The 19,411-nt window shown below is 41.7% G+C and overlaps 1 protein-coding gene across 1 annotated transcript in view; it reads left to right on the top strand.

The window, feature by feature from the left end:
* LOC134633718 (glutamate receptor ionotropic, NMDA 2C-like) overlaps nucleotides 1-6,117 on the top strand; it is a 63,274-nt gene extending 57,157 nt beyond the window's left edge. Inside the window, exons 16-17 of the mRNA XM_063482707.1 lie at nucleotides 513-745; nucleotides 3,257-6,117. Of these exons, the coding sequence (XP_063338777.1) occupies nucleotides 513-745; nucleotides 3,257-4,816 (1,793 nt within the window). The 3' untranslated portion in view covers nucleotides 4,817-6,117. The remainder of the gene's footprint in view (nucleotides 1-512; nucleotides 746-3,256) is intronic.
* The last annotated feature ends 13,294 nt before the right edge of the window (nucleotides 6,118-19,411 follow it).

The raw sequence follows: 19,411 nt of genomic DNA, 5'->3' as shown, positions 1-19,411 counted from the left end.
CTAGACTATATTTACTCACATTTTCCCAAAATTAAAGGTGGGAATATTGGACGAGCCCCCAATTGTTACGACTCCTAGGCTGCAATACAGAATGAGTCATGCAAACTGAATAATAATTATCATAGGTTTATTATGAGAAACTGAAACATATGACATTTGAATATTTTGTTTTTAGAAATAAAGCTGTTTTGTAAAACAAAACAAAACAAGACAAAAACTTTTGCTCTACTCCAAAAACTTAAATCACCTTAAAAACTTCATCTATCCAGAATAATTGTTTGCTTTGTCTACAACAAGCATTCACACAATGGAACTCAGAGTTGCCTGAAGTTAGCTCTAGAGTCATACAGCTCTCGTCCTGTGTGAGTCACAAGCACTGTCCTTAGACTGTCTAACTACAGTGTAAAAACCTCTAAAACATATGACATGTTCATTATGGAAATGGTTATCGTCAGGTTACTATAAAGCTGTCATGTCTCTGACTAACTCCCATAAACCTTCATCCCTTTTAGGAGACACCGAGCGCTTAGAGACAGTTTGGTTGTCAGGCATCTGCCAGAATGAGAAGAACGAAGTCATGAGCAGCAAGTTGGACATCGACAACATGGCAGGTGTATTCTACATGCTACTGGTGGCTATGGGCCTCAGCTTGCTGGTCTTTGCCTGGGAACACCTGCTTTACTGGAAACTAAGACACTCCCTTCACAAGTCTCACAAACTCGACTTCCTGTTGGCCATCAGCAGGGTGAGATTTGCAAGTTTGTTCATTGATTTTTGTTGTTTTATTGCCTTCATGGAAATAGGAGCAACAAAAACAGGCAGGATAGAAAGAAAGCAGGCAGCAAAAATCAAGCGGGAATTGGGATGGGATCACTGCTGATGGCATTTGTGCACATCTGGTATGTTCCAGGGTTGCACTGTGGTCCAGTGAGGACACAGAAAATGCAAAAAAGATTTAGACATACATATTGATTTTAATATATATAATGAATATATTACATATATTGGATTAAATCTTCTTTTTTAACTGTTGATATGGCTCTTTGGTACAGAGGTTAACACTGGGTTCCGACCTGCTGGTTGGCTGGGGCCTTTATTTGTGGACTTTGAATGATTTCCCTGTGCCCACCTGGCTTTTTTCTGGGTGCTTAGGCTTCCTGCCTCAGGTTAATTGGCCGTATGTGTTGATGTTAGCGCGAACACCTGTCTGTCTCTGTGTTAGACCTGAGATGGACTGATGACCTATCCAGAGTATACCCCGCCTCTTGGCCAGTGTCAGCTGGGATAGGCTCCAGCCTCACTCTGACCCTGGCTGGATAAGCGATTAAGAAAATGGATGGATGGCTGTTATGTGCTCTAACCTCTCAGCTATCAGGTTGCCTCTTGTCAGTTGATTAAGTTGTTTTTGTGCGAGAGCTGGGTTGTTTATGCATCCTCGGTTGGTTTGATAACTGATTGCATGATTTACAGAAGGGGGATTGAGAAATTGCCTCGCTGATTTTTGCATTGATCATTTAGTTAAGTGACTGATTGGCCCCCTGTAATTTGATTAGTTGTATAACAGCTTGCTGGAGAAATTGAAAGACTGGCTGGTCGATTATTTTGGCTCTAAGTGGTTGGTTGGTTTTTTCTTCATTTAACATGTTGTTTTACATGAAGTGGCTTTTATGTGATGATAAATTAATGCAAATGGCTGTGTATTTGCATGCAATTACATTGCGTTATTGAAAGGCCTTGTTATAATGTTAGCTAAAATGGTACAGTATTCTTATTAAGAATGAGAGGGGAGGGGAGAGACAAAAAAGGCTGAAAAGCAGCTCTAATTCTAATGTTTACTCAGCATTTAACTTTGACTGCCTAATGTTCAATTAGCCTAAATCACTACCCAGTTTGTTGATGCAGTTGTTTTGGAATGTGGTTATTGAGGCAAAATGCTCTGGCCTCAGTTACAGCCAGGAAATGTCTATGGACTCCAGCCTCCTCTACTGTGTAATCATACCATTGTGCCTGGATCTGGGTTTTATCAGATTAACGGCTAAATGACTATCTGATCATTAATCCATATGGGGCGGCCCCAAGGACCAAATTAAATTTGGCTCTTTCAGGATGTCTCAGCTAACTGTAAGCAGAGAACAGTCATGGGATTTGGCTCTTTGTTTGTCCATGCAGTTAGAGACAGTTTGTTCTGTAAGGGACTTTAGGCATGTGTCCCCGTGTGCCTCTATTGGTTCAATCCTCTCAGCTTAAACAGTTTTTCTTTGGGTTCGGGGAGAATGCATAATTTACTGGTGACTAAGACTTGCCTCGGTGACAAGATAAGATATTAATGAAATCTATTTTTATGCCAATGGGATGTTTAGTATATAAGAGGTGGGTCATCACTTTAAGATGGGGGAAATCTCATCTGTCAAATTGTTCCCACTAGGACGATTCAAAGTTAAACAGTTTGTGGCTAACCAGTGATTTCTTGATTTATTCCTAAATTCTGTTTTCTTGTCTTTTGAGTCATTCTTAACTATGGCAATTGAGAGAAGTATTGCAGTACAGACAGTAGACATCTGGATGTGAGAAGAACGGTAGCTTCTCTTCCTGCTGTGACAGATGAAGCTGTGGCTGGATATGTGCCGTTGGTTCAATCTGTGAAAGATATATCCAGCTAGAATAGGACTAGTACTATTTGAACCTCTTGTGCTTCCCTCAGATATGTGCAACCAACATATGTCAGCTTAACAACCAATGCATAGCTACAGCCAGAATCACTGACATCATTAAGAGGAGAAGCTGAGATGGAGGTGGGTTGCAAAGTTGCTTGCAGACACACCACAGCTGAGAGTAGCCTAAAGCAGCTTCAGTAGTGTGCCCTATGTGAGATTTACCAATTCCATCGGAGAAGCTTATCAGTGGATCAGCCAAGACTGTTGCAGAGATTGACTTCTTGAACCCTACCTGAACCACCACTATGTTCACTGTTTCATCCTAATATTAGAAACACAGACAGCAGCTATAAATAAGGGTTCACCAACTCTCACTGTAGTTATAACCAGCAGTGGTCTATTATAACACACAACATTGTATTGTAATGCAGCTCAGCCTTTCTCAATAGATCAGATGAAATACAAACATATAAAAGAAACAAAACAGTATTTCAAGGTAATGCCAAAGTAGTCCTTAGAAAGATCTTTGGGGGCAAAGAATTTTTCTCACATCTTGTCTTCATTCTTTATTTGTTTTTTTTTCCCTCTCGTTTATCTTTCAGGGTATTTACAGTTGCTTCAATGGAGTGGAGGATACTGGGCGTTCATCTGGTTTGGCCAAACCTGATTTGACCTCCAATTACGCGCAAGCAAATATGCTTAAGATGCTTCGAACTGCAAAGGATTTGGTCTCCACTGCTAATGTAGAGAGCTCCCTGGACAACGCCACCAAGACCATTGAACAGCTGAGTCGACATGGTGGCAGCTTGCCTGTTCGTGTTCCACAAGTTGCCACAGAAGCTGTACCAGCAGGGTTTGCTTATATTACAGAGAATCATTGCTCTCTTCCTCAGCGGTCTCTAACCCCACCTCTGACTGCTGTAACCTCTCTGAAACAGCAGAGGGGTGTGAGCAGGCCCACACCTCTGCGCTACACACTACCAACACGCTCTACTTCATGTCTGTATGACAGACCACTTCCTGTTTCCAGCCTCAGCAGTCCCCACTTGGCTGTTGGAGAGCCACTCCCTCATCAACATCCACACCACTACCAAACCACCGGGAGACTCTATGTAGACACCCACTCACACTCGTCCTTCATTCCCTGCACCGATCTCCAGCTACCTGACATCTACACCTCTCACCCAGCCTCCTCACCCCAAAACCAGCATGTTCAAGTGGGGTTTTCCCGACGGAAAAGGAGGTCCAAGAGTTTTCAGTTTGACGATGGGGATGTGGAGAGGAGAATACACGGGGAGCAGGAAAAGAGTGACAAAAGTCCTGTGTGTCTGAGTGAGCTTAAAGTCAACCACCTCCAAGACAACCACATCTCGTCCCCGAGCGTTGACAATATTTACACAGGGGAGACGATGCCTCCGCGTGTAGAGAACTACGGCTCTTGGCCACCGGAGGACCTTGTTCTGAGAGGCAGACGCCGACACAGACGCCCCTCTTTTCTCAAAGCAACATGGGGTAGCGAGCAGATCCACCAGCTTGATGAATCCCAGTCTTCCCTGTCCAGTCAATCACCTTCAACCCTTCCAGACCTCTTCCCATGTATTCTTACTCAAACCACACCTGCTAAGGCATACAATCCTGCACATCTTCGAAATAACCTGTGCCTCCCAAGGAACCAGGCCTACCTCCATATAAGGGAGGACCAAAGGAAGCCCAATGGGCGTAAGGGCCAACGGCTGCGCTACTCGCACTCCACCCACCTACCAACATATGGAGAAGCAGTGCAACATGGGACTGGGATAGGGCGGGGCGTGGTACGGAGAGCCACCAGCTTGCTCAGCAGACAGTATGCGCATTACCTGAACTCATACCCTGGACTCCCCCTCTACCATGGTCCCCTGGACTTGCAGCACCACAGCCAGACTGCTAGCAATCACCCAGGATCCAGCCCAGTTTGCCAGCTGTTGGCTTGTGGTGGTGGGCGGTGTGGGGGGCAGCGGGCTCTGTTGTACCAGGACAGTGTGTATGGAGCCTATGGGATCTATCAGGGGTCCCAGACTGGATCAGAGGCTCAGGTAGGTCAGGGAGCAGGGGGGCAGCCTGTGGGGAGCCCCTGTGTACTTAGGCCCTGGCGACGGGTGTCCAGCTTGGAATCTGAAGTTTGATTGGAAACCTCTAGGACCTCAAAAGGTGAAAATTGTGGTTATACAGTTGACAGGACATTAAAACATTACCACTGTGGAGAGAGTTTATTGGTTAGATTAACGTAAAAGGGTAAAGTGTGTGATTTGAAGTAACTGTGGATTTTCGATGTGACTTTATGTGGTAAAGAAAAAAGTTTTGGCTCGCCAGATTTTACAGATATGTTGAACTGACGCGATAATCAGTACAGAAAGAAGACTGCACTGTTACCAATATATCCTCAAGAAAGCTACAAAAATCTGAAGTTGGCAGGTTTAACCCACTTGCTGCTTTCTTATGAACAACGCTTATGTGTTTTCTGTGCTTCAATGTGCACCAAAATTTACAGCAGTCTATGGTGTTGGCGCATGGTTAAACTATAACCAGAGTTTTCATGCTGTGTGTGTTGTGTATATTTTATTGTGGATGGTTGGGATTTAGTCTTGGGTGTCGAATAGATGGACTATCTTTAAACACAACCACCAAAAACAAGCAGCCATTGTAGCAAGATATTTTAAGAGAAATGCAAAGCAGACGTGGAGAGTTTTATTCCAACATGAAACATTCAGTATTAAAATGCTTTTATTCCAGAAACACAAAGCAGCAGCAGTTTTCTAAACTGAAGTAATAATCATTTTGAGACATCTGTTATTTTCAGGTAACTTAATTAAATATTCATAATGTTTTGGAGCTAAAATCTTCACGTCTTCATTTAGTGATGAGGCAGACAAGGGATTGACTATGTGAAAGCAGTCCATGTGAACACAATCTGCAAACTGGTGAAAGCGACAGGACAGGATTGACCAGCACTAGGTGTCTTAAACTATGGACTCTCGTTCCTCGCTGTGTCTCACTGTGAGGCTACAGTACAGCACAACATCGCACAGGGCCTGACATTAAATCAATTCTATATCGTAAATACTATATCAATATAGAGAAATGTGTTAATTGAGGCTGTTAGTGTCATATTCATGTATTCTACATATGATAGGAATTTATAGTCACTCTTTTTCTAAATACACCTCTGGCACATTCTGAGTTTTTCTTTTTGTAAAGCTGTCGCTGATTTATTGAAACATTTGTTATTACTGTATTAACTCTACAGTTTGCCTATATTACGATTTTCATCACTCCCTCTTTTCCACTCTTTTATATTCCCTCATTGTCCCTATTTCCCATCTCCTCTAACTGTTTAATGATCAAATTTAAATGAGGTAATTGAAAGCTATTCTAGTATCTATATTACCTGGCTCCCTCACCCTGTAATTAATCACTTAGACCAATTAAAGAGCCTTTTTGAAAGAATATGCATGTGTGCTTCTTCTTTGTTGCTCCTATTTTGTTGAGGAAAATTTGTATTCTAATAGAATACAAAGCTATATTACTGGGTAGCCTGATACTTCATTCCATGACCTTAATTCTTCACAGCATAGAAAGTTTGATATTACAAGGTGCTGGAAACATTCCTTAGAGATTTTGGTTAGCTACACATCTGTATCGCAAATCTCATTCAGCCCTGGGGTTAAATCAAAAGGAATATCATACGGATCCTTCAGGTTACACAGAATACATTGTTCACTATTATGTTAAGGTGGACAGACTGTGAACCAAAGCCTTTTTTGTGTGCACCAAATATTTATTCAAGCGTTTTGCACTCAATTATTTAAAACAGGCATCGTCTCTGGAAAGTTTTGATGGTGGACGGGAATGCTGGGAAATGTATCACTTGTACTTCTTGATTTAGCTTCCTGTCATTTGTAGAAAACGCTCGTGAACTAGTTGACGTCAACGATGCAATAATTTGTTTATAGTAAATGTTGTCAGCACAGTAGCATTATAAATTATGTTTAGCAGGTAAAGTAATATAATAGTGCAACGGTCCCCAACCTTTTTTGCACCACGGACCGGTCTATGTCCGACAATATTTTCACGGACCAGCCTTTAAGGTGTCGCAGATAAATACAACAACATAAAACCAGTACCAGTACAAAAAAAAGAGAAGATTTATTCATAACACCCGGGAAAAGATCCAGCGAAACCGAGTTAACATTAAAAACAATAAAAAAGAAATAACGCCAAAAAACAATAAAAACCCTGAAAACCATCAATTTCACACCCGAGCCTCAACTCTCGTGGCCTGGTACCAAACGACTCACGGGCCGGTACTGGTCCATGGCCCAGGGGTTGGGGACCGCTGTAATAGTGATCAAATGAGGAAGGAGATAAGAGAGCAGGGTAACTATGTCACCAGGACCTCGGATCTGAGTTATCAGTGACTTTGCTGTGACAAAAGATCAAGTTCTGTGGGGTGAGTACTGTTTTTGTAAAGAATTGTTACATGTTGAAAATATACAAACATGTCATTGAGTGTGTGTATGTTACAGAGATTTTGTGGTAGATTATGAGGCAATGCTAAGTGCCTGCTGTTCAGTGTCTTAATTCAGACTTCTCTGTAAATACACATCTGTTAATACATACACAACTTTTCAACTAGCTTTTGTATTTAGAATTTGCCAAACCTCTGATCACATATCAAAAATCAATACATATTTGTAGAAAATACAGTTAAACATACTTAAATATCAAACAATGGCACAACAGTGATATCTGATAACTAAGAACTAAGAAAATATACAAGTTAGAAAGGACAGGAAAAGACAGACCAGCGGATGAAGATGAGGATCTGGTCGCAGATCAAAGCCTCCTTCGCTGATCTTGTCATATGGAGGTCAATCATCTGCTGCAGCATCCGGGAGGAATATCCTTTTGGTGTTTGGGTCACATGTCAGCTGGTGACACAAATACAAGGCAGAAAAAAAAGATACCATCAACTGGCAGTGATGTTCTTCTGTCACTTCTAATCTACTGTCAACTTTTCAACTTTTGACATGATTTCTGTCAGCGTTTACCAAACCTGACAGAGTGGCGATCATGGCACGCTGTTAACTCTCCAGTAACCCCTGCCTGAAGCAAATTCAAGCAAAGATAACATACCTCAGTCCAAGGTGACCTTTTACTCCATGCTGTTGTCATAACGAGATAAGACTCCATTGAGGAAGCCGGATGAGTAATGTTCAGGAGCAAAAACATTAAGCACTATGATTTTTCCATTACTTTCTTCTTTGTTATTGGAGCATTGCCTTAGATTGGACCATAATATTGATTTAATCCTCTTCTCTGCTGCTGATCCCATATTTTTAGCATTTGAGGTAATTGGACTGCTTTTCATCCTAGAAGATCAGAAAGAGGCTCAGCGGGCTTTGGTAATTATGTAATTAAGACATGCTTTTTGGCCCAAGATAAAAAGCCTGGATTTGAACAGGTGAAGTTGGATTTTATCTTTTTGGTTACAACTATCTGATAGCATTGTTGTGCAAAAGGAAAGTATAGTTAGAAGAGATGCCCATCTCTATATCATAAAGCATCTATGTCATTATTTTCTTTTGTTGGTGAGAAGGAAAAAATGGATGCTTCTGAATTTGAACCTGTAATGGCCTGTATTTATATAGCGCTTTTCTAGTCCCTAAGGACCCCAAAGCGCTTTACATATCCAGTCATCCACCCATTCACACACACATTCACACACTGGTGATGGCAAGCTACGTTGTAGCCACAGCCACCCTGGGGCGCACTGACAGAGGCGAGGCTGCCGGACACTGGCGCCACCGGTCCCTCTGACCACCACCAGTAGGCAACGGGTGAGTGTCTTGCCCAAGGACACAACGACCAAGACTGTCCAAGCCAGGGCTCGAACCGGCAACCTTCCGATTACAAGGCGAACTCTTAACTCTTGAGCCACGATCGCTCTATGAAGCAGCAATGCATACAGTGGAGAATGATGTACTTATGCTAATAAATGCTAATAAAAACATAAATATAGCATAATCTAAAATAACCTTCTTCAGATGGAGGTTTTAAGAACTGCATGTTTCACTTCTTTGTTACACATTAACATCTGGAAGAGCTTCTCCATTCTGCTGTGGGAAAGTAATTCATCCCAGCAGCCATCAGTAAACACCCTCTACATGCTATCAGGCCATCTGGGGCTCTGTGACCAGATCTCTCCACATTTATGTAACTGTAACACATCAGCACCACTCTTTTTTTTTTGCCATTCTTTAACTCTTGCATATTGTTTTAATATTTATCATATGTTAAATTACAGTTCACATTTTTTAGTTGTTAGTGAAAAGTTTCAACTATTGCATGAATATAACTAACTAATAACTAACCTTAAGATGACTCAGAAAAACTCTTTGTCAAAACTTTGTTTTTCATTGAGTCTGAATTTTAAATTGTCCTGATCTCTATGGATCTATGGATTGTTATGCATGTATGGATCTAAAAAAATCAAAAGTCAGAGAAAGCGAGAAACTTCGTAAAATTGATTGGACCACCAAAATTGCTCCAAGAGCCCACCACATCCAAGAGGTCACAGAAGAACCCGGAACAACATTTGAAGATCTGAATGTCACACTTGCTCAAATAAAATTAACACAGCATTTTATTAAAAGAACATCATACTAACAGTTAAATGTGGTGGAGGAAGTGTGGTGGTCTAGGGCTGCTTTGCTGTTTCAGGACCTGGACGACTTGTTATAATTGATGGAATCATGATTTCTGTTGTCTACTAGAAAATCTTGAAGGAAATGCTTTGAAGTGTAGCCTTACTTGTGTTATTCAGTAAGACAATGGCCAGAAACATAAAAGCAAGTCTCCTCTGAGTGGTTAAAAAGACAAAGTGAAGATTTTGGTGTGGCCGTGGCCTAGTCTGGACTTAAATCTGACAGTGAGGCTTTGTTGGTTTGAATAGCTTTTTCCCCCTAATAACTGAAATAATTTAAAAACTGCATTTTGTATTTGTTACTTGCATGTGGAAAAGAAAATCTTCACTGGACTCTTTGCAGTCAAAGTAAAACTAAGTAATCCCACGAGTTAAGTAACTTGCAGAATCACCTTTAGCAACAATAACCAATAAGCGCACTCTTCTTACAGTTCATTGAGGTTTTCAGACATTTGTTTATAGACATTTTTCTGAAGGTCCTGCATAGCATTTCAATCAGACTGAGATCTGGACTTCGGCTGAACTATTGCAACATCTTTATTCTTTTCTTTTTTATCCATTCACTTATAGATTTGCTTGTGTTTGGGATCATTGACCTGGTACATGGCCCATTTTGTCCAAGCTTTAGCTGACTGACCTCACATTTGAATTGAGAATAAGTTGGTATACAGAGGAGTTTCTTGTCAACTCAGTGACTGCTAGATGGCCTGGTCCTGTGGCTGCAAAACAAGCTGTAATCATCACCCCTCCACTTCCGTGTTTGACAGTCTGTATGGGTTGTTTGTGCTGACCAAAAAATGTTTTAAACAGATTAAGATTTTTCCTGGAAATCCTTCACAAAAGAAAACAAACCTATATGGTTTTAGTCTTTTTATAACTGCACTGTTATTCATTTTACCATTTAACATACTAACTGAAGCCTGCAGAGTTTCAGATGTAGCCCAGTATCGCATGGTCTGATCTTAGGGTGTATATGCTGGGGCCTTCACTGCTGCGAAGATTGTGTCATTGCGTTAACACTGTGAAAACCACAGCTTTGATAGAGATGGTCACACTTGTTGATGATCAGTCATTTGATTATTTTTAATTCAAACACTTCTCTTCTTTTTAACTAGTCATATGTCTTTGTATACACAAACAGTGCAGGCTGCGACACTTGCTCGATGAACCACTGTGCCTAAGGACAGCAAAAACGGCTGCAGACTCTTCTGTTTTGTTGTTGTTGCACAGCATGAAAAGGCTGGCACAGCTAGCAGATAATGGTAATAGCCACAGAATAACTGTGAGAGACACTGTACAGAAAATCATTTCAGTGTTTTACTTGAGTGCTTTGAATTTAAAAAAAAAATAAGCACAGTCATTTGCATTCCTTGAGGTGACTAAATGCCTGGAAACCTGGATGTATTCCAGTGTATGTGTGTGTGTCTCTGTGTGTCTCTCTGTGTGCCTGTGTCTTGATTACATGTGTGTAGAGGCTCCATCAGTACTGATGAAGGACCTGTCCTGCCAAATGATGAAAGATGTGACTCATGCATATGAAAACATCAATGGAGCACCTGGGACAGGCTGCAGACGTCACACACAGAGACCAACACATTGACATGTTTTTAATATGAAGTACTTGCACAACATTTACACATTCTAATCATTTTTTTTCCATCTATAAATACATACCGACACACATAAACATGGCATCTCAATCCCAGACACAGATGAAAGGGGAGGGAAGCACATGAAGAAATGCAGAACAATTAGGCACCTTTAACAGCTTGCTGATTTAATTTTCATGTCAGGACACAGTAGTCTATAAAGACCACCCTTGAAGGTAAAACATTATTCATCCATTCATCTTGTCATTTGCACTGACACACCTCACTTCACACTGGGATGTTCGACTCGTTCTTCCAGTGTGTAAATCTGCTTGTTTATGACCTCTTTTTAAATAAAATTAATGCCAAGAAGCGCAAACTGAATCTGGCAGCCCAGTTAATTTTTAATTATGCATATGCTTTTCTTTTTTTTTTTAATATACGGATATAAACAAGCAGCAACCTTGACAGGGTCGACGGCCACAACGTCTGGAGTCACCAGAGAGCCGGAGTCCGGTCTCCTCACACCTCCCGCTTGCGAATAAATTGCTTCACATATCGTGGCAACAGCTCCAGATGCTCTGAGTCACCTTGAGACAAAAGGCTGGCCTGCCCTCCCTGATAGGTGAGAAGAAGGAAAAGGAAAGAGGAAGAGGGGATGAGATGAGAGGACAAAATGTGTGGGTAGAAATGAAGAGAAGAAAAATATTTGGAACAAGAGTTGAGGGGAGGAAAAAAGAGGGTCGAGGGAAACTAGAGATGGCAAAGGAGATGGCTGAGAATTGTCACAGGAGGAGAGACAGAAAGTTATAAGCGAGGAGGAGGGCACGAGATGAGGTGGCTCGGCGAGGAGATGGAGAGAATAAGGTAGGGGAGGTGGAGGGAATGAGGAGAGAGAGAGTAAAAAAGGCGAAGGATAAGAGAAAAATATTAGGACAGCTGATATGAGAACAGGTGGGAAGTGTGCAGGAGAGCAAAGAGAGGAAAGGAGGATTTATTTCTCTGTGTCTGACAGAGGAAGGATTATCATTTGAATTGCAGGACGACAATGTGGAAAACCAGGAAAATATGGAAAAAACCTTCCAGTGAAAAGATCCCAAGCATCTTCAAATCTTGGGTGAAATTACAGCTGCGTGAAGGAGTACAATTTTGTAATGATGGCCTTATTAAAATTAAAGAGAGATATAGAAGCACCGAAAAACAACATCATTGCTATTTCACTGGCATACGTACATGCAAGAACGTGCTGTAGATGACAGACGCTCTGGTTGTTTTGACTTTCGCTTTCATATTAACTAAATCATCAAAGCAGTACAGCATTCTGAGTGTGACAGCTGTCTGTGCATATGAGGACATATTTTATTGTGCTACAGTATGCAATTAAACTTTGAATTTGAGACTCCACGCACATGTCTGTGTGTGCTCGTGTGCGTGAATGTGCAGGCATGCAGCAGCTCCCGCTGTATCCGAGACGAGACGATTGGATCTGCCAGCCGGCAGGAACGTTAATTACTTCAGCAATCTTCAGGCTCACTCCCCACAATCACTCCCATCTTTGGGAGGGGAATGAGCTCGGCCATTCAGGAAGGCCGAGGCTGTGATTCAAATCTGTTTTGAGGGAGAAGGAAATCAAATAAGCAGAACAATACAGATGGAGGCCAGAGCACGTTTGGATGTGCAAGTTTCGTTTTGGCTTTAAAAATTTAAATTTGCTTCTACTTTCTGTAACAGCTGGTACAATCATAGACAATAAATGCTTTGGTGTAAAAGTAACTCTACTGTTTGTTAAGTTGAGATCAATTTTGGTCAGGGAATTTTAAACACAGAGATATGTAACTGAATTAGACCAATGTCAACCTAATTAACAGATCAATTATCTAGTGTTTAAACAAACTACTGAAATGCATTTTTTCTCTGCTCTTTAATCATTTTAATCAAAGTAGGCTGCTTGTCCTTTTTTCTTCAGACTACGACAGACTCTTGTAAAGTGAGTCTAACCATGTTAAAATAGCTAGATCTGGAGCAGCCCAGCATTACTGCAGCTAAACTTCCCCTCCATCACAACTACACAAGCTTATTTTGCATTGTTAGAGACATGGCTGCTCTGAGGGACAGGCGGAGTGTATGCAGACACTGCTGTAGCTGTAGGTGCTAATAATAATCAATATTAAAACAGGATGATAAGGAAAACATGAAACCTACAGCAACAAGCATGATGACAAAGACAAGGGAACACATCAGATACTATGAAGCCAAAATGCTACCCAAGGCTTTAAAATGTAAGCTCACTCCATAGTGGCTACATCTCTTAGGTTACAACCTTAATTCAAGCTACAATATTAAAAACACACCCACACTTTCTTTGCAGGATGTAAAAATCTTTTGCTGTTTATATTAACCCCAGACTCCTTGTTACCACTGCTCATCAGAACAAAAACGAAGAAAGAAATGTTGCATGTAAACATAATCTGGGCAACAGTTACGCTTCCTACCAACCCAAATGAGTACTAGATAAGAAATAAGTAATTTCTAGGAGACACGGTGGAAAAATGGGAATGTGGTTCCATGTCTTGTACTTCACACGGCATTTTCCTCAGCTTCTTATTGATCAGCTGGATTTTTCATCCCTCCCAAACTGTCACCAGTATCTATTAGACCAGAAGCCCCAATCCTGAGGCACACCAGTTTCTCAATGAGTTTTTTGGGGAGTAATTTCAGTGTAGCACATCAAGGTCTGGCCTGTGTGTACAGAGCCTATATATCATCAGATGAAACCTCAACAAGAAACACAGAGGTAAACACAGAAGCTCTGCTCCACCTTGTCTGAGGAATAAATCAGCTCTGTGGAAGATCTTGATTTCCTCACATGAAAGTGGCAGCTGTGATTAGCAGGTGTCACGCTGCTGACATCCTGTGAACAACAGTATAAAGCGCACACTGTCGCCTCTCCTCTTGTCCTTCCAAGGTGACAGCTCCTGGGGTGTTTTGGCAGCGATTACTTCAGCAAATTAACAAAGCCTCACCATGAGCCGCCAACGGCACAGCCAAGGAATGAGGCCCCACATCCTGCCAGGAAGACACATAACTACACATGCACAAACACACACACACACTGCAGGCTACAGAAGCCCAAACCATAGCCCTCTAATTAACCAGTCCCACCCTCCTGACCTAGTAGCTGTGAGCAGCCTTATTATCTTCAACATCTTTTTCCCTCTATGAGTCTTTCCCTCCTCCTCTAATATGAGGTAAAGTCCTACGCTCTCCTGGTGGAGGAGCCCAGAATAAGAAGAAATATATCCATCAGGGTGTTGTTAATGATGGGATGATGGTTTTCAGAGCTGTTGATCCCTTTTAATGCATCAGTGTGTGATGGTTTCACAGCTAGAAATGGGACAGAACAGAGTTCCTTTCTTTGACATCCACTCAAAAACTCAGCTTGTTTCTATCTTTTTTTTTTCATACTTTGTTTAGTGATGTTGTGCGTGTCACTCCTTCTGCTGTCTTGTACAGTAGATGCGATGGAAGGCGATAGGAAATGAGAGGATCATCAGCAAATGTAGCTTAGCTGGGTTTTCTCCCTCTAAAATCAACGTGTCCGTTCCCTGCATTCCATCCTACATTTGGTGGTTGTGTTTTTGTTTATTATTTTTAATTCATACTTGTTGGACCTGTGCTCCGTTTTTCTACCTGCGACAGCACCAGAGCTGTTCATAACTGTAGTTTCACCAACAATCATGGCAACGGTCTGAAGTTTCCCTCCATCAAAGAGCTCTAAAATCAAGTGTTTGTTTGTTTGTTTGTTTCTTCTTTCTTTTCTCATTAGCGTAAGCTCCGGTAAAAGTTAGCAATAAAGTTAATACTATAACCTGAGACACGGACTTCAAAGTAAAACAGGAAATATAACACAGAGATGCAGACTTGACAGGGGGATACAGCAGACAGGGGAGACAGAGCAACTAAGGAACACAGACAGAAACCAGAAACTAGAATACTAACAAAGAAACCAAAAGACTAGAAATGATAATGGGGTGGCTGTATCTCAGGAAGGTCAGCAGGTCAGCTGCTGATCAGAAGGTTGGTGGTTCGATCCCTTACTCCCACAGTTTGCATGCCAAATATCCTTGGGCAAGATACTAACCCCGACTTGCTCTCCGATAGTTAGAAAGCACTCACCGTATAGATAATAGTGCTTGTGTGAATGGGTGTGTATGGGGTGAATGCGGCGTGTTGTATAGAGCGCTTTGAGTACTCCAGGAGAGTAGAAAAGCGCTATATAAGAACCCGTCCATTTACCATAATATCAAAGTTCAATAATAATGCAAAACTGAAAACTCTGGGTCGATGACCCAGGTCTCTTAACACTCATTAAGTAAACAAAAAAACAAGATTTGAGGATATTGTTTATATAATAAATAGGATATTAATATGGAATTAGCTGTATGTTTCTAGTCAGCTTAATGTATATGATTAAGGTTCAATACTGGTTTTTACTTTGAATTTAAATCTCATTGAAAATATGCAATCCTCAGTTCCTTCTGTGTATATTGTTGCATGCCAGTTAGCTCGGGAAAATCTGACACATACGCAGGCAAAGATGAAAGCTCGTTATGATAAAAAGGCTGTTTGCAGAAGTTTCCAGCCAGGCGAGAAAGTGTTGGTGTTGCTGCCTGTGGTAGGGTCCAGTTTGCAAGCCCAGTTCGCTGGCCCATATGTGGTGGAACAGAAACTTAGTGACCACAATTATGTGATCCAGACCCCAGATCGCCGGAGAAAGTCCAGGGTTTGTCATATTAATATGTTGAAAGCGTATCACTCGAGGAGCCCTTCGAGTGAGCCATCTCCAGTGTGCACCGCTAGTGTTGTTTCTCCTTATGAACCCTCTGATGACGGACTGCTTGAGAAAAATGAAGCGCTGGGTAGCGGTCGGTTGAAAAATTCGGAGATCTTAAGTGATTTAGACACATATTTAGCCCACCTGTCTGAGCCCGCTCGAGCTGACATCACCGATCTGATAGAGAATAATTTATCACTTTTTTCTGATCATCCTCGTCAAACTGCAGTCCTGTGCCACGACATTGACGTGGAAGGACATAAACCGATTAAGCAACATGCTTATCGAGTGAACCCAGTGAAAAGAGCGATAATGCAGAAGGAGGTTGACTATCTCTTAGAACACGGTTTAGCTGTTCCGAGCGCCAGCGCGTGGAGCTCGCCGTGTGTGTTGGTACCAAAATCTGACAATACTCCCCGGTTTTGTAATGATTACAGGAAAGTTAACGCTGTTACCAAACCCGATTCATTTCCTCTTCCTAGAATGGAGGATTGTATTGATAGAGTGGGATCGGCATCTTTTGTAACCAAACTTGATCTGTTAAAAGGTTACTGGCAAGTACCCTTAACCCCCAGAGCATCTGAAATATCTGCTTTTGTCACGCCAGATCATTTTCTCCAGTACACTGTTATGCCGTTTGGGTTGCGTAATGCACCCGCTACGTTCCAGCGCCTTATGGCCAATGTACTGGTGGGCGTGAATAACTGCGATGCCTACTTAGATGATGTTGTCATTTACTCATCCACCTGGTCTGACCACTTACAAACCCTCTCTCTCGTTTTCAGCCGTTTTCAGAAAGCCTCGCTTACTCTAAACCTGGCCAAATGTGAATTTGGCAGAGCCACCGTCACATACCTGGGGAAACAGGTGGGTCAGGGACAGGTACGGCCGGTGACTGCAAAAATACAGGCTATTGTCGAGTTTCCGGTCCCACAAACGAGAAGGGCGCTGCGCCGATTTCTAGGAATGTGTGGTTATTACAGAGGTTTTTGTAAGAACTTCGCTACTGTTGTCGTTCCTCTCACCGATTTGATCAGCCCAGTGAAGCCTTTTGTGTGGACGCCTGTTTGTCAGACTGCTTTTGAGTCTGCGAAAGCATTGCTGTGCAGTTCCCCTGTTCTCACGGCACCTAATTTCACGTGCCCTTTCAAGCTGGAGGTTGACGCTAGTGCGTCTGGCGCAGGAGCTGTCCTTATGCAGGAAGACCCTCGCGGCGTGGATCGCCCAATTTGCTATTTTTCCAAAAAGTTCAACAAACATCAGATGAACTACAGCACTATTGAAAAGGAAGCCCTCGCCTTGTTGTTAGCCCTGCAACATTTCGAGGTGTATATTGGATCCAGCTCTATACCTGTTCAAGTATTCACTGACCATAACCCATTGGTGTTTCTCTCCCAGATGCAAAACTCAAATCAGAGGCTTATGCGTTGGTCCCTTCTTTTGCAAGATTTTAATCTGCAAATCAAACATAAGAAAGGGACGGAAAATGTTATCGCTGATGCCCTGTCGAGAGCGATCTCTTAGTCTGGAAATTAAACAATAGGAGGGTTGTTTAATTCTTATGGAAGGGGGTGTTACGAACTTGTATTTTCATGTGTTTGTTCTGGGCAGGTAATATCTGTTTATGTTAATTCAGCTGTGCCAGGGCTCGGCTCCGATTGGTGCGTGGATACACCGGCCCGACGCGACTGGTTCCAGCTGGAGGACCCGCCCATTAAAAGGAGGCTGGAGCGCTACGGCTTGAGAGGTCCTCGCGTCTCTCCTCATTACCCAGCAGCGTAACTGTGGCAGCCGTTGGCTGCAGTGTGGCTTGAAAGTGTTGGAAGTGGAGTGGGTAGGGGTGAGCTGCCGTTTCTTTTGATCACCCGTTTTTTCTCCTGTTTTGAATTAGTTAAGGAGGTTAGACTCTGTCTTTATTTTTGACTTTGTTTTGGTAAGGTCAGGGGTGCGGGATTTGTGTAGATTTTGTTCTGTTTCTTATTTTGGCCTTGGCTCACCCTGAAGTGTTGACACTCCCGTTTTGTTGTTCCTCTTTTATTTATCACTTTGTAAATAAATCACTATAACGAACGGATTTGTTTCCTGTGGCTGCTTGGGTCTTGGGGGGGAAGCGAGTGCCTCGCTCATGTTATGGCCTGGCCCTAGACGGGTCGTAACAATATATATATATGTGTGTGTGTGTGTGTGTGTGTTAGAAGGTGGTTGTTAAGCAATATAATGTTGTCATAACATCTAAATATTCAGTCTTTGTGGATATAAATTAGATGTTATTGTCATTAAAGTGACAATGATAATGATATTTTTTAAATAAAATTATCTGTGTATAAAAAATGGGTCAGTACAACCTGTTAGGTGGTTCCTAGGCAACGTGACGACATCATAATATCAGATGTAGATTTAAAAAAAAAACCCTCAGGAAAAGTGGTAAGAGTGAAATGACAGTAAAGTAAAAACATGCAAGGGGTTTCCATTAACAGCATTTCCTTTCATACTATTCGATTGATTACTAATAATATATTAATTGTAGTCTATTTAACAAAACAAGCAACCCATATTTTCAAACCAGAACATATGACTTTTGTGTAAAGGGATCAAAAAAAAAAAAATCACACCAGCAAGAGGAAATGGGAAAAACATATGATGTATCCTGAGTTGAGAAAAGTCCATTTCAGTTTGCACCCCTGAGGAAATCACCCGAGATGCGGCAACTATTAGAAATTTGGAACGATGATTCCGGCCCAGTGGGTACAGGGACACAGCGACCTTTCTCAGGACTATGTAAACAGTCTGTCATCACATGGACTCACTCTCGCCCTAACTCGTATGTTTTGTTGATAGAAATTGTTTTTAGGCATGAGTCAATAGATGGCAGGGGCAATTTGAGTGATTGTTGGTGAAATGAACACAGCCTTGTTGGCCACTCAGGATTCAGACTTTGAGTCAGCTGTCTTCCACAGAGGCTTAATGTCATCTTACACATTTGGGTAAAAACATTTCCTCTACTTCTGGCTACACACAATGCATTTCAAATGTATTGTCAAGGTTAGCTGGATACTTAAACTTGTCATTTTTAAGAAAGTCAAGTTCCTTATGCGTCACTGTAAGAGTACATAGAGTTCATCACAAAGGTCAACAAGCAAACAACAAGCTGTAGAGTTGCTACTTGTTACCTTCCAGTTACATTCTCAGAAGCTTCTTTACTGAGTTGATTTATTACATGGAAACCACAGAAGCAGAAGTAGCCATGCAAAGATGAAAGGTGTACCTCACATTCAGTCCCCTGTATTATTAAACCCAAAGTGTTTAATAATACAGTTGTTGGGTTCCAAGTAAGTCACCTGCAAAGGTGAAATTTTGACTAGGTGAACTGTATGCACCGCAGCATTATCAATTGTGCATGCACAAAAAAGTAAACGTGCTATCAACACATTTGTAATTCTGCTACAGCCCAGAAATTTCATCCTAAGTTGTCATCAGATTGAAGAAAGTTTGTTTTGTAAGCTGTACGGGTGCAACATTCAGATTAATAAGTAAGTACTAGACTAAAAAAATAATAGAGCTTCAAGAAACAACCGCAGTATACTGCTAAGAC

This window comes from Pelmatolapia mariae, linkage group LG8 (genome assembly GCF_036321145.2).
Source record: "Pelmatolapia mariae isolate MD_Pm_ZW linkage group LG8, Pm_UMD_F_2, whole genome shotgun sequence".
NCBI lineage: Eukaryota > Metazoa > Chordata > Actinopteri > Cichliformes > Cichlidae > Pelmatolapia > Pelmatolapia mariae.
This window is presented reverse-complemented; position numbering and strand designations above follow the sequence as displayed.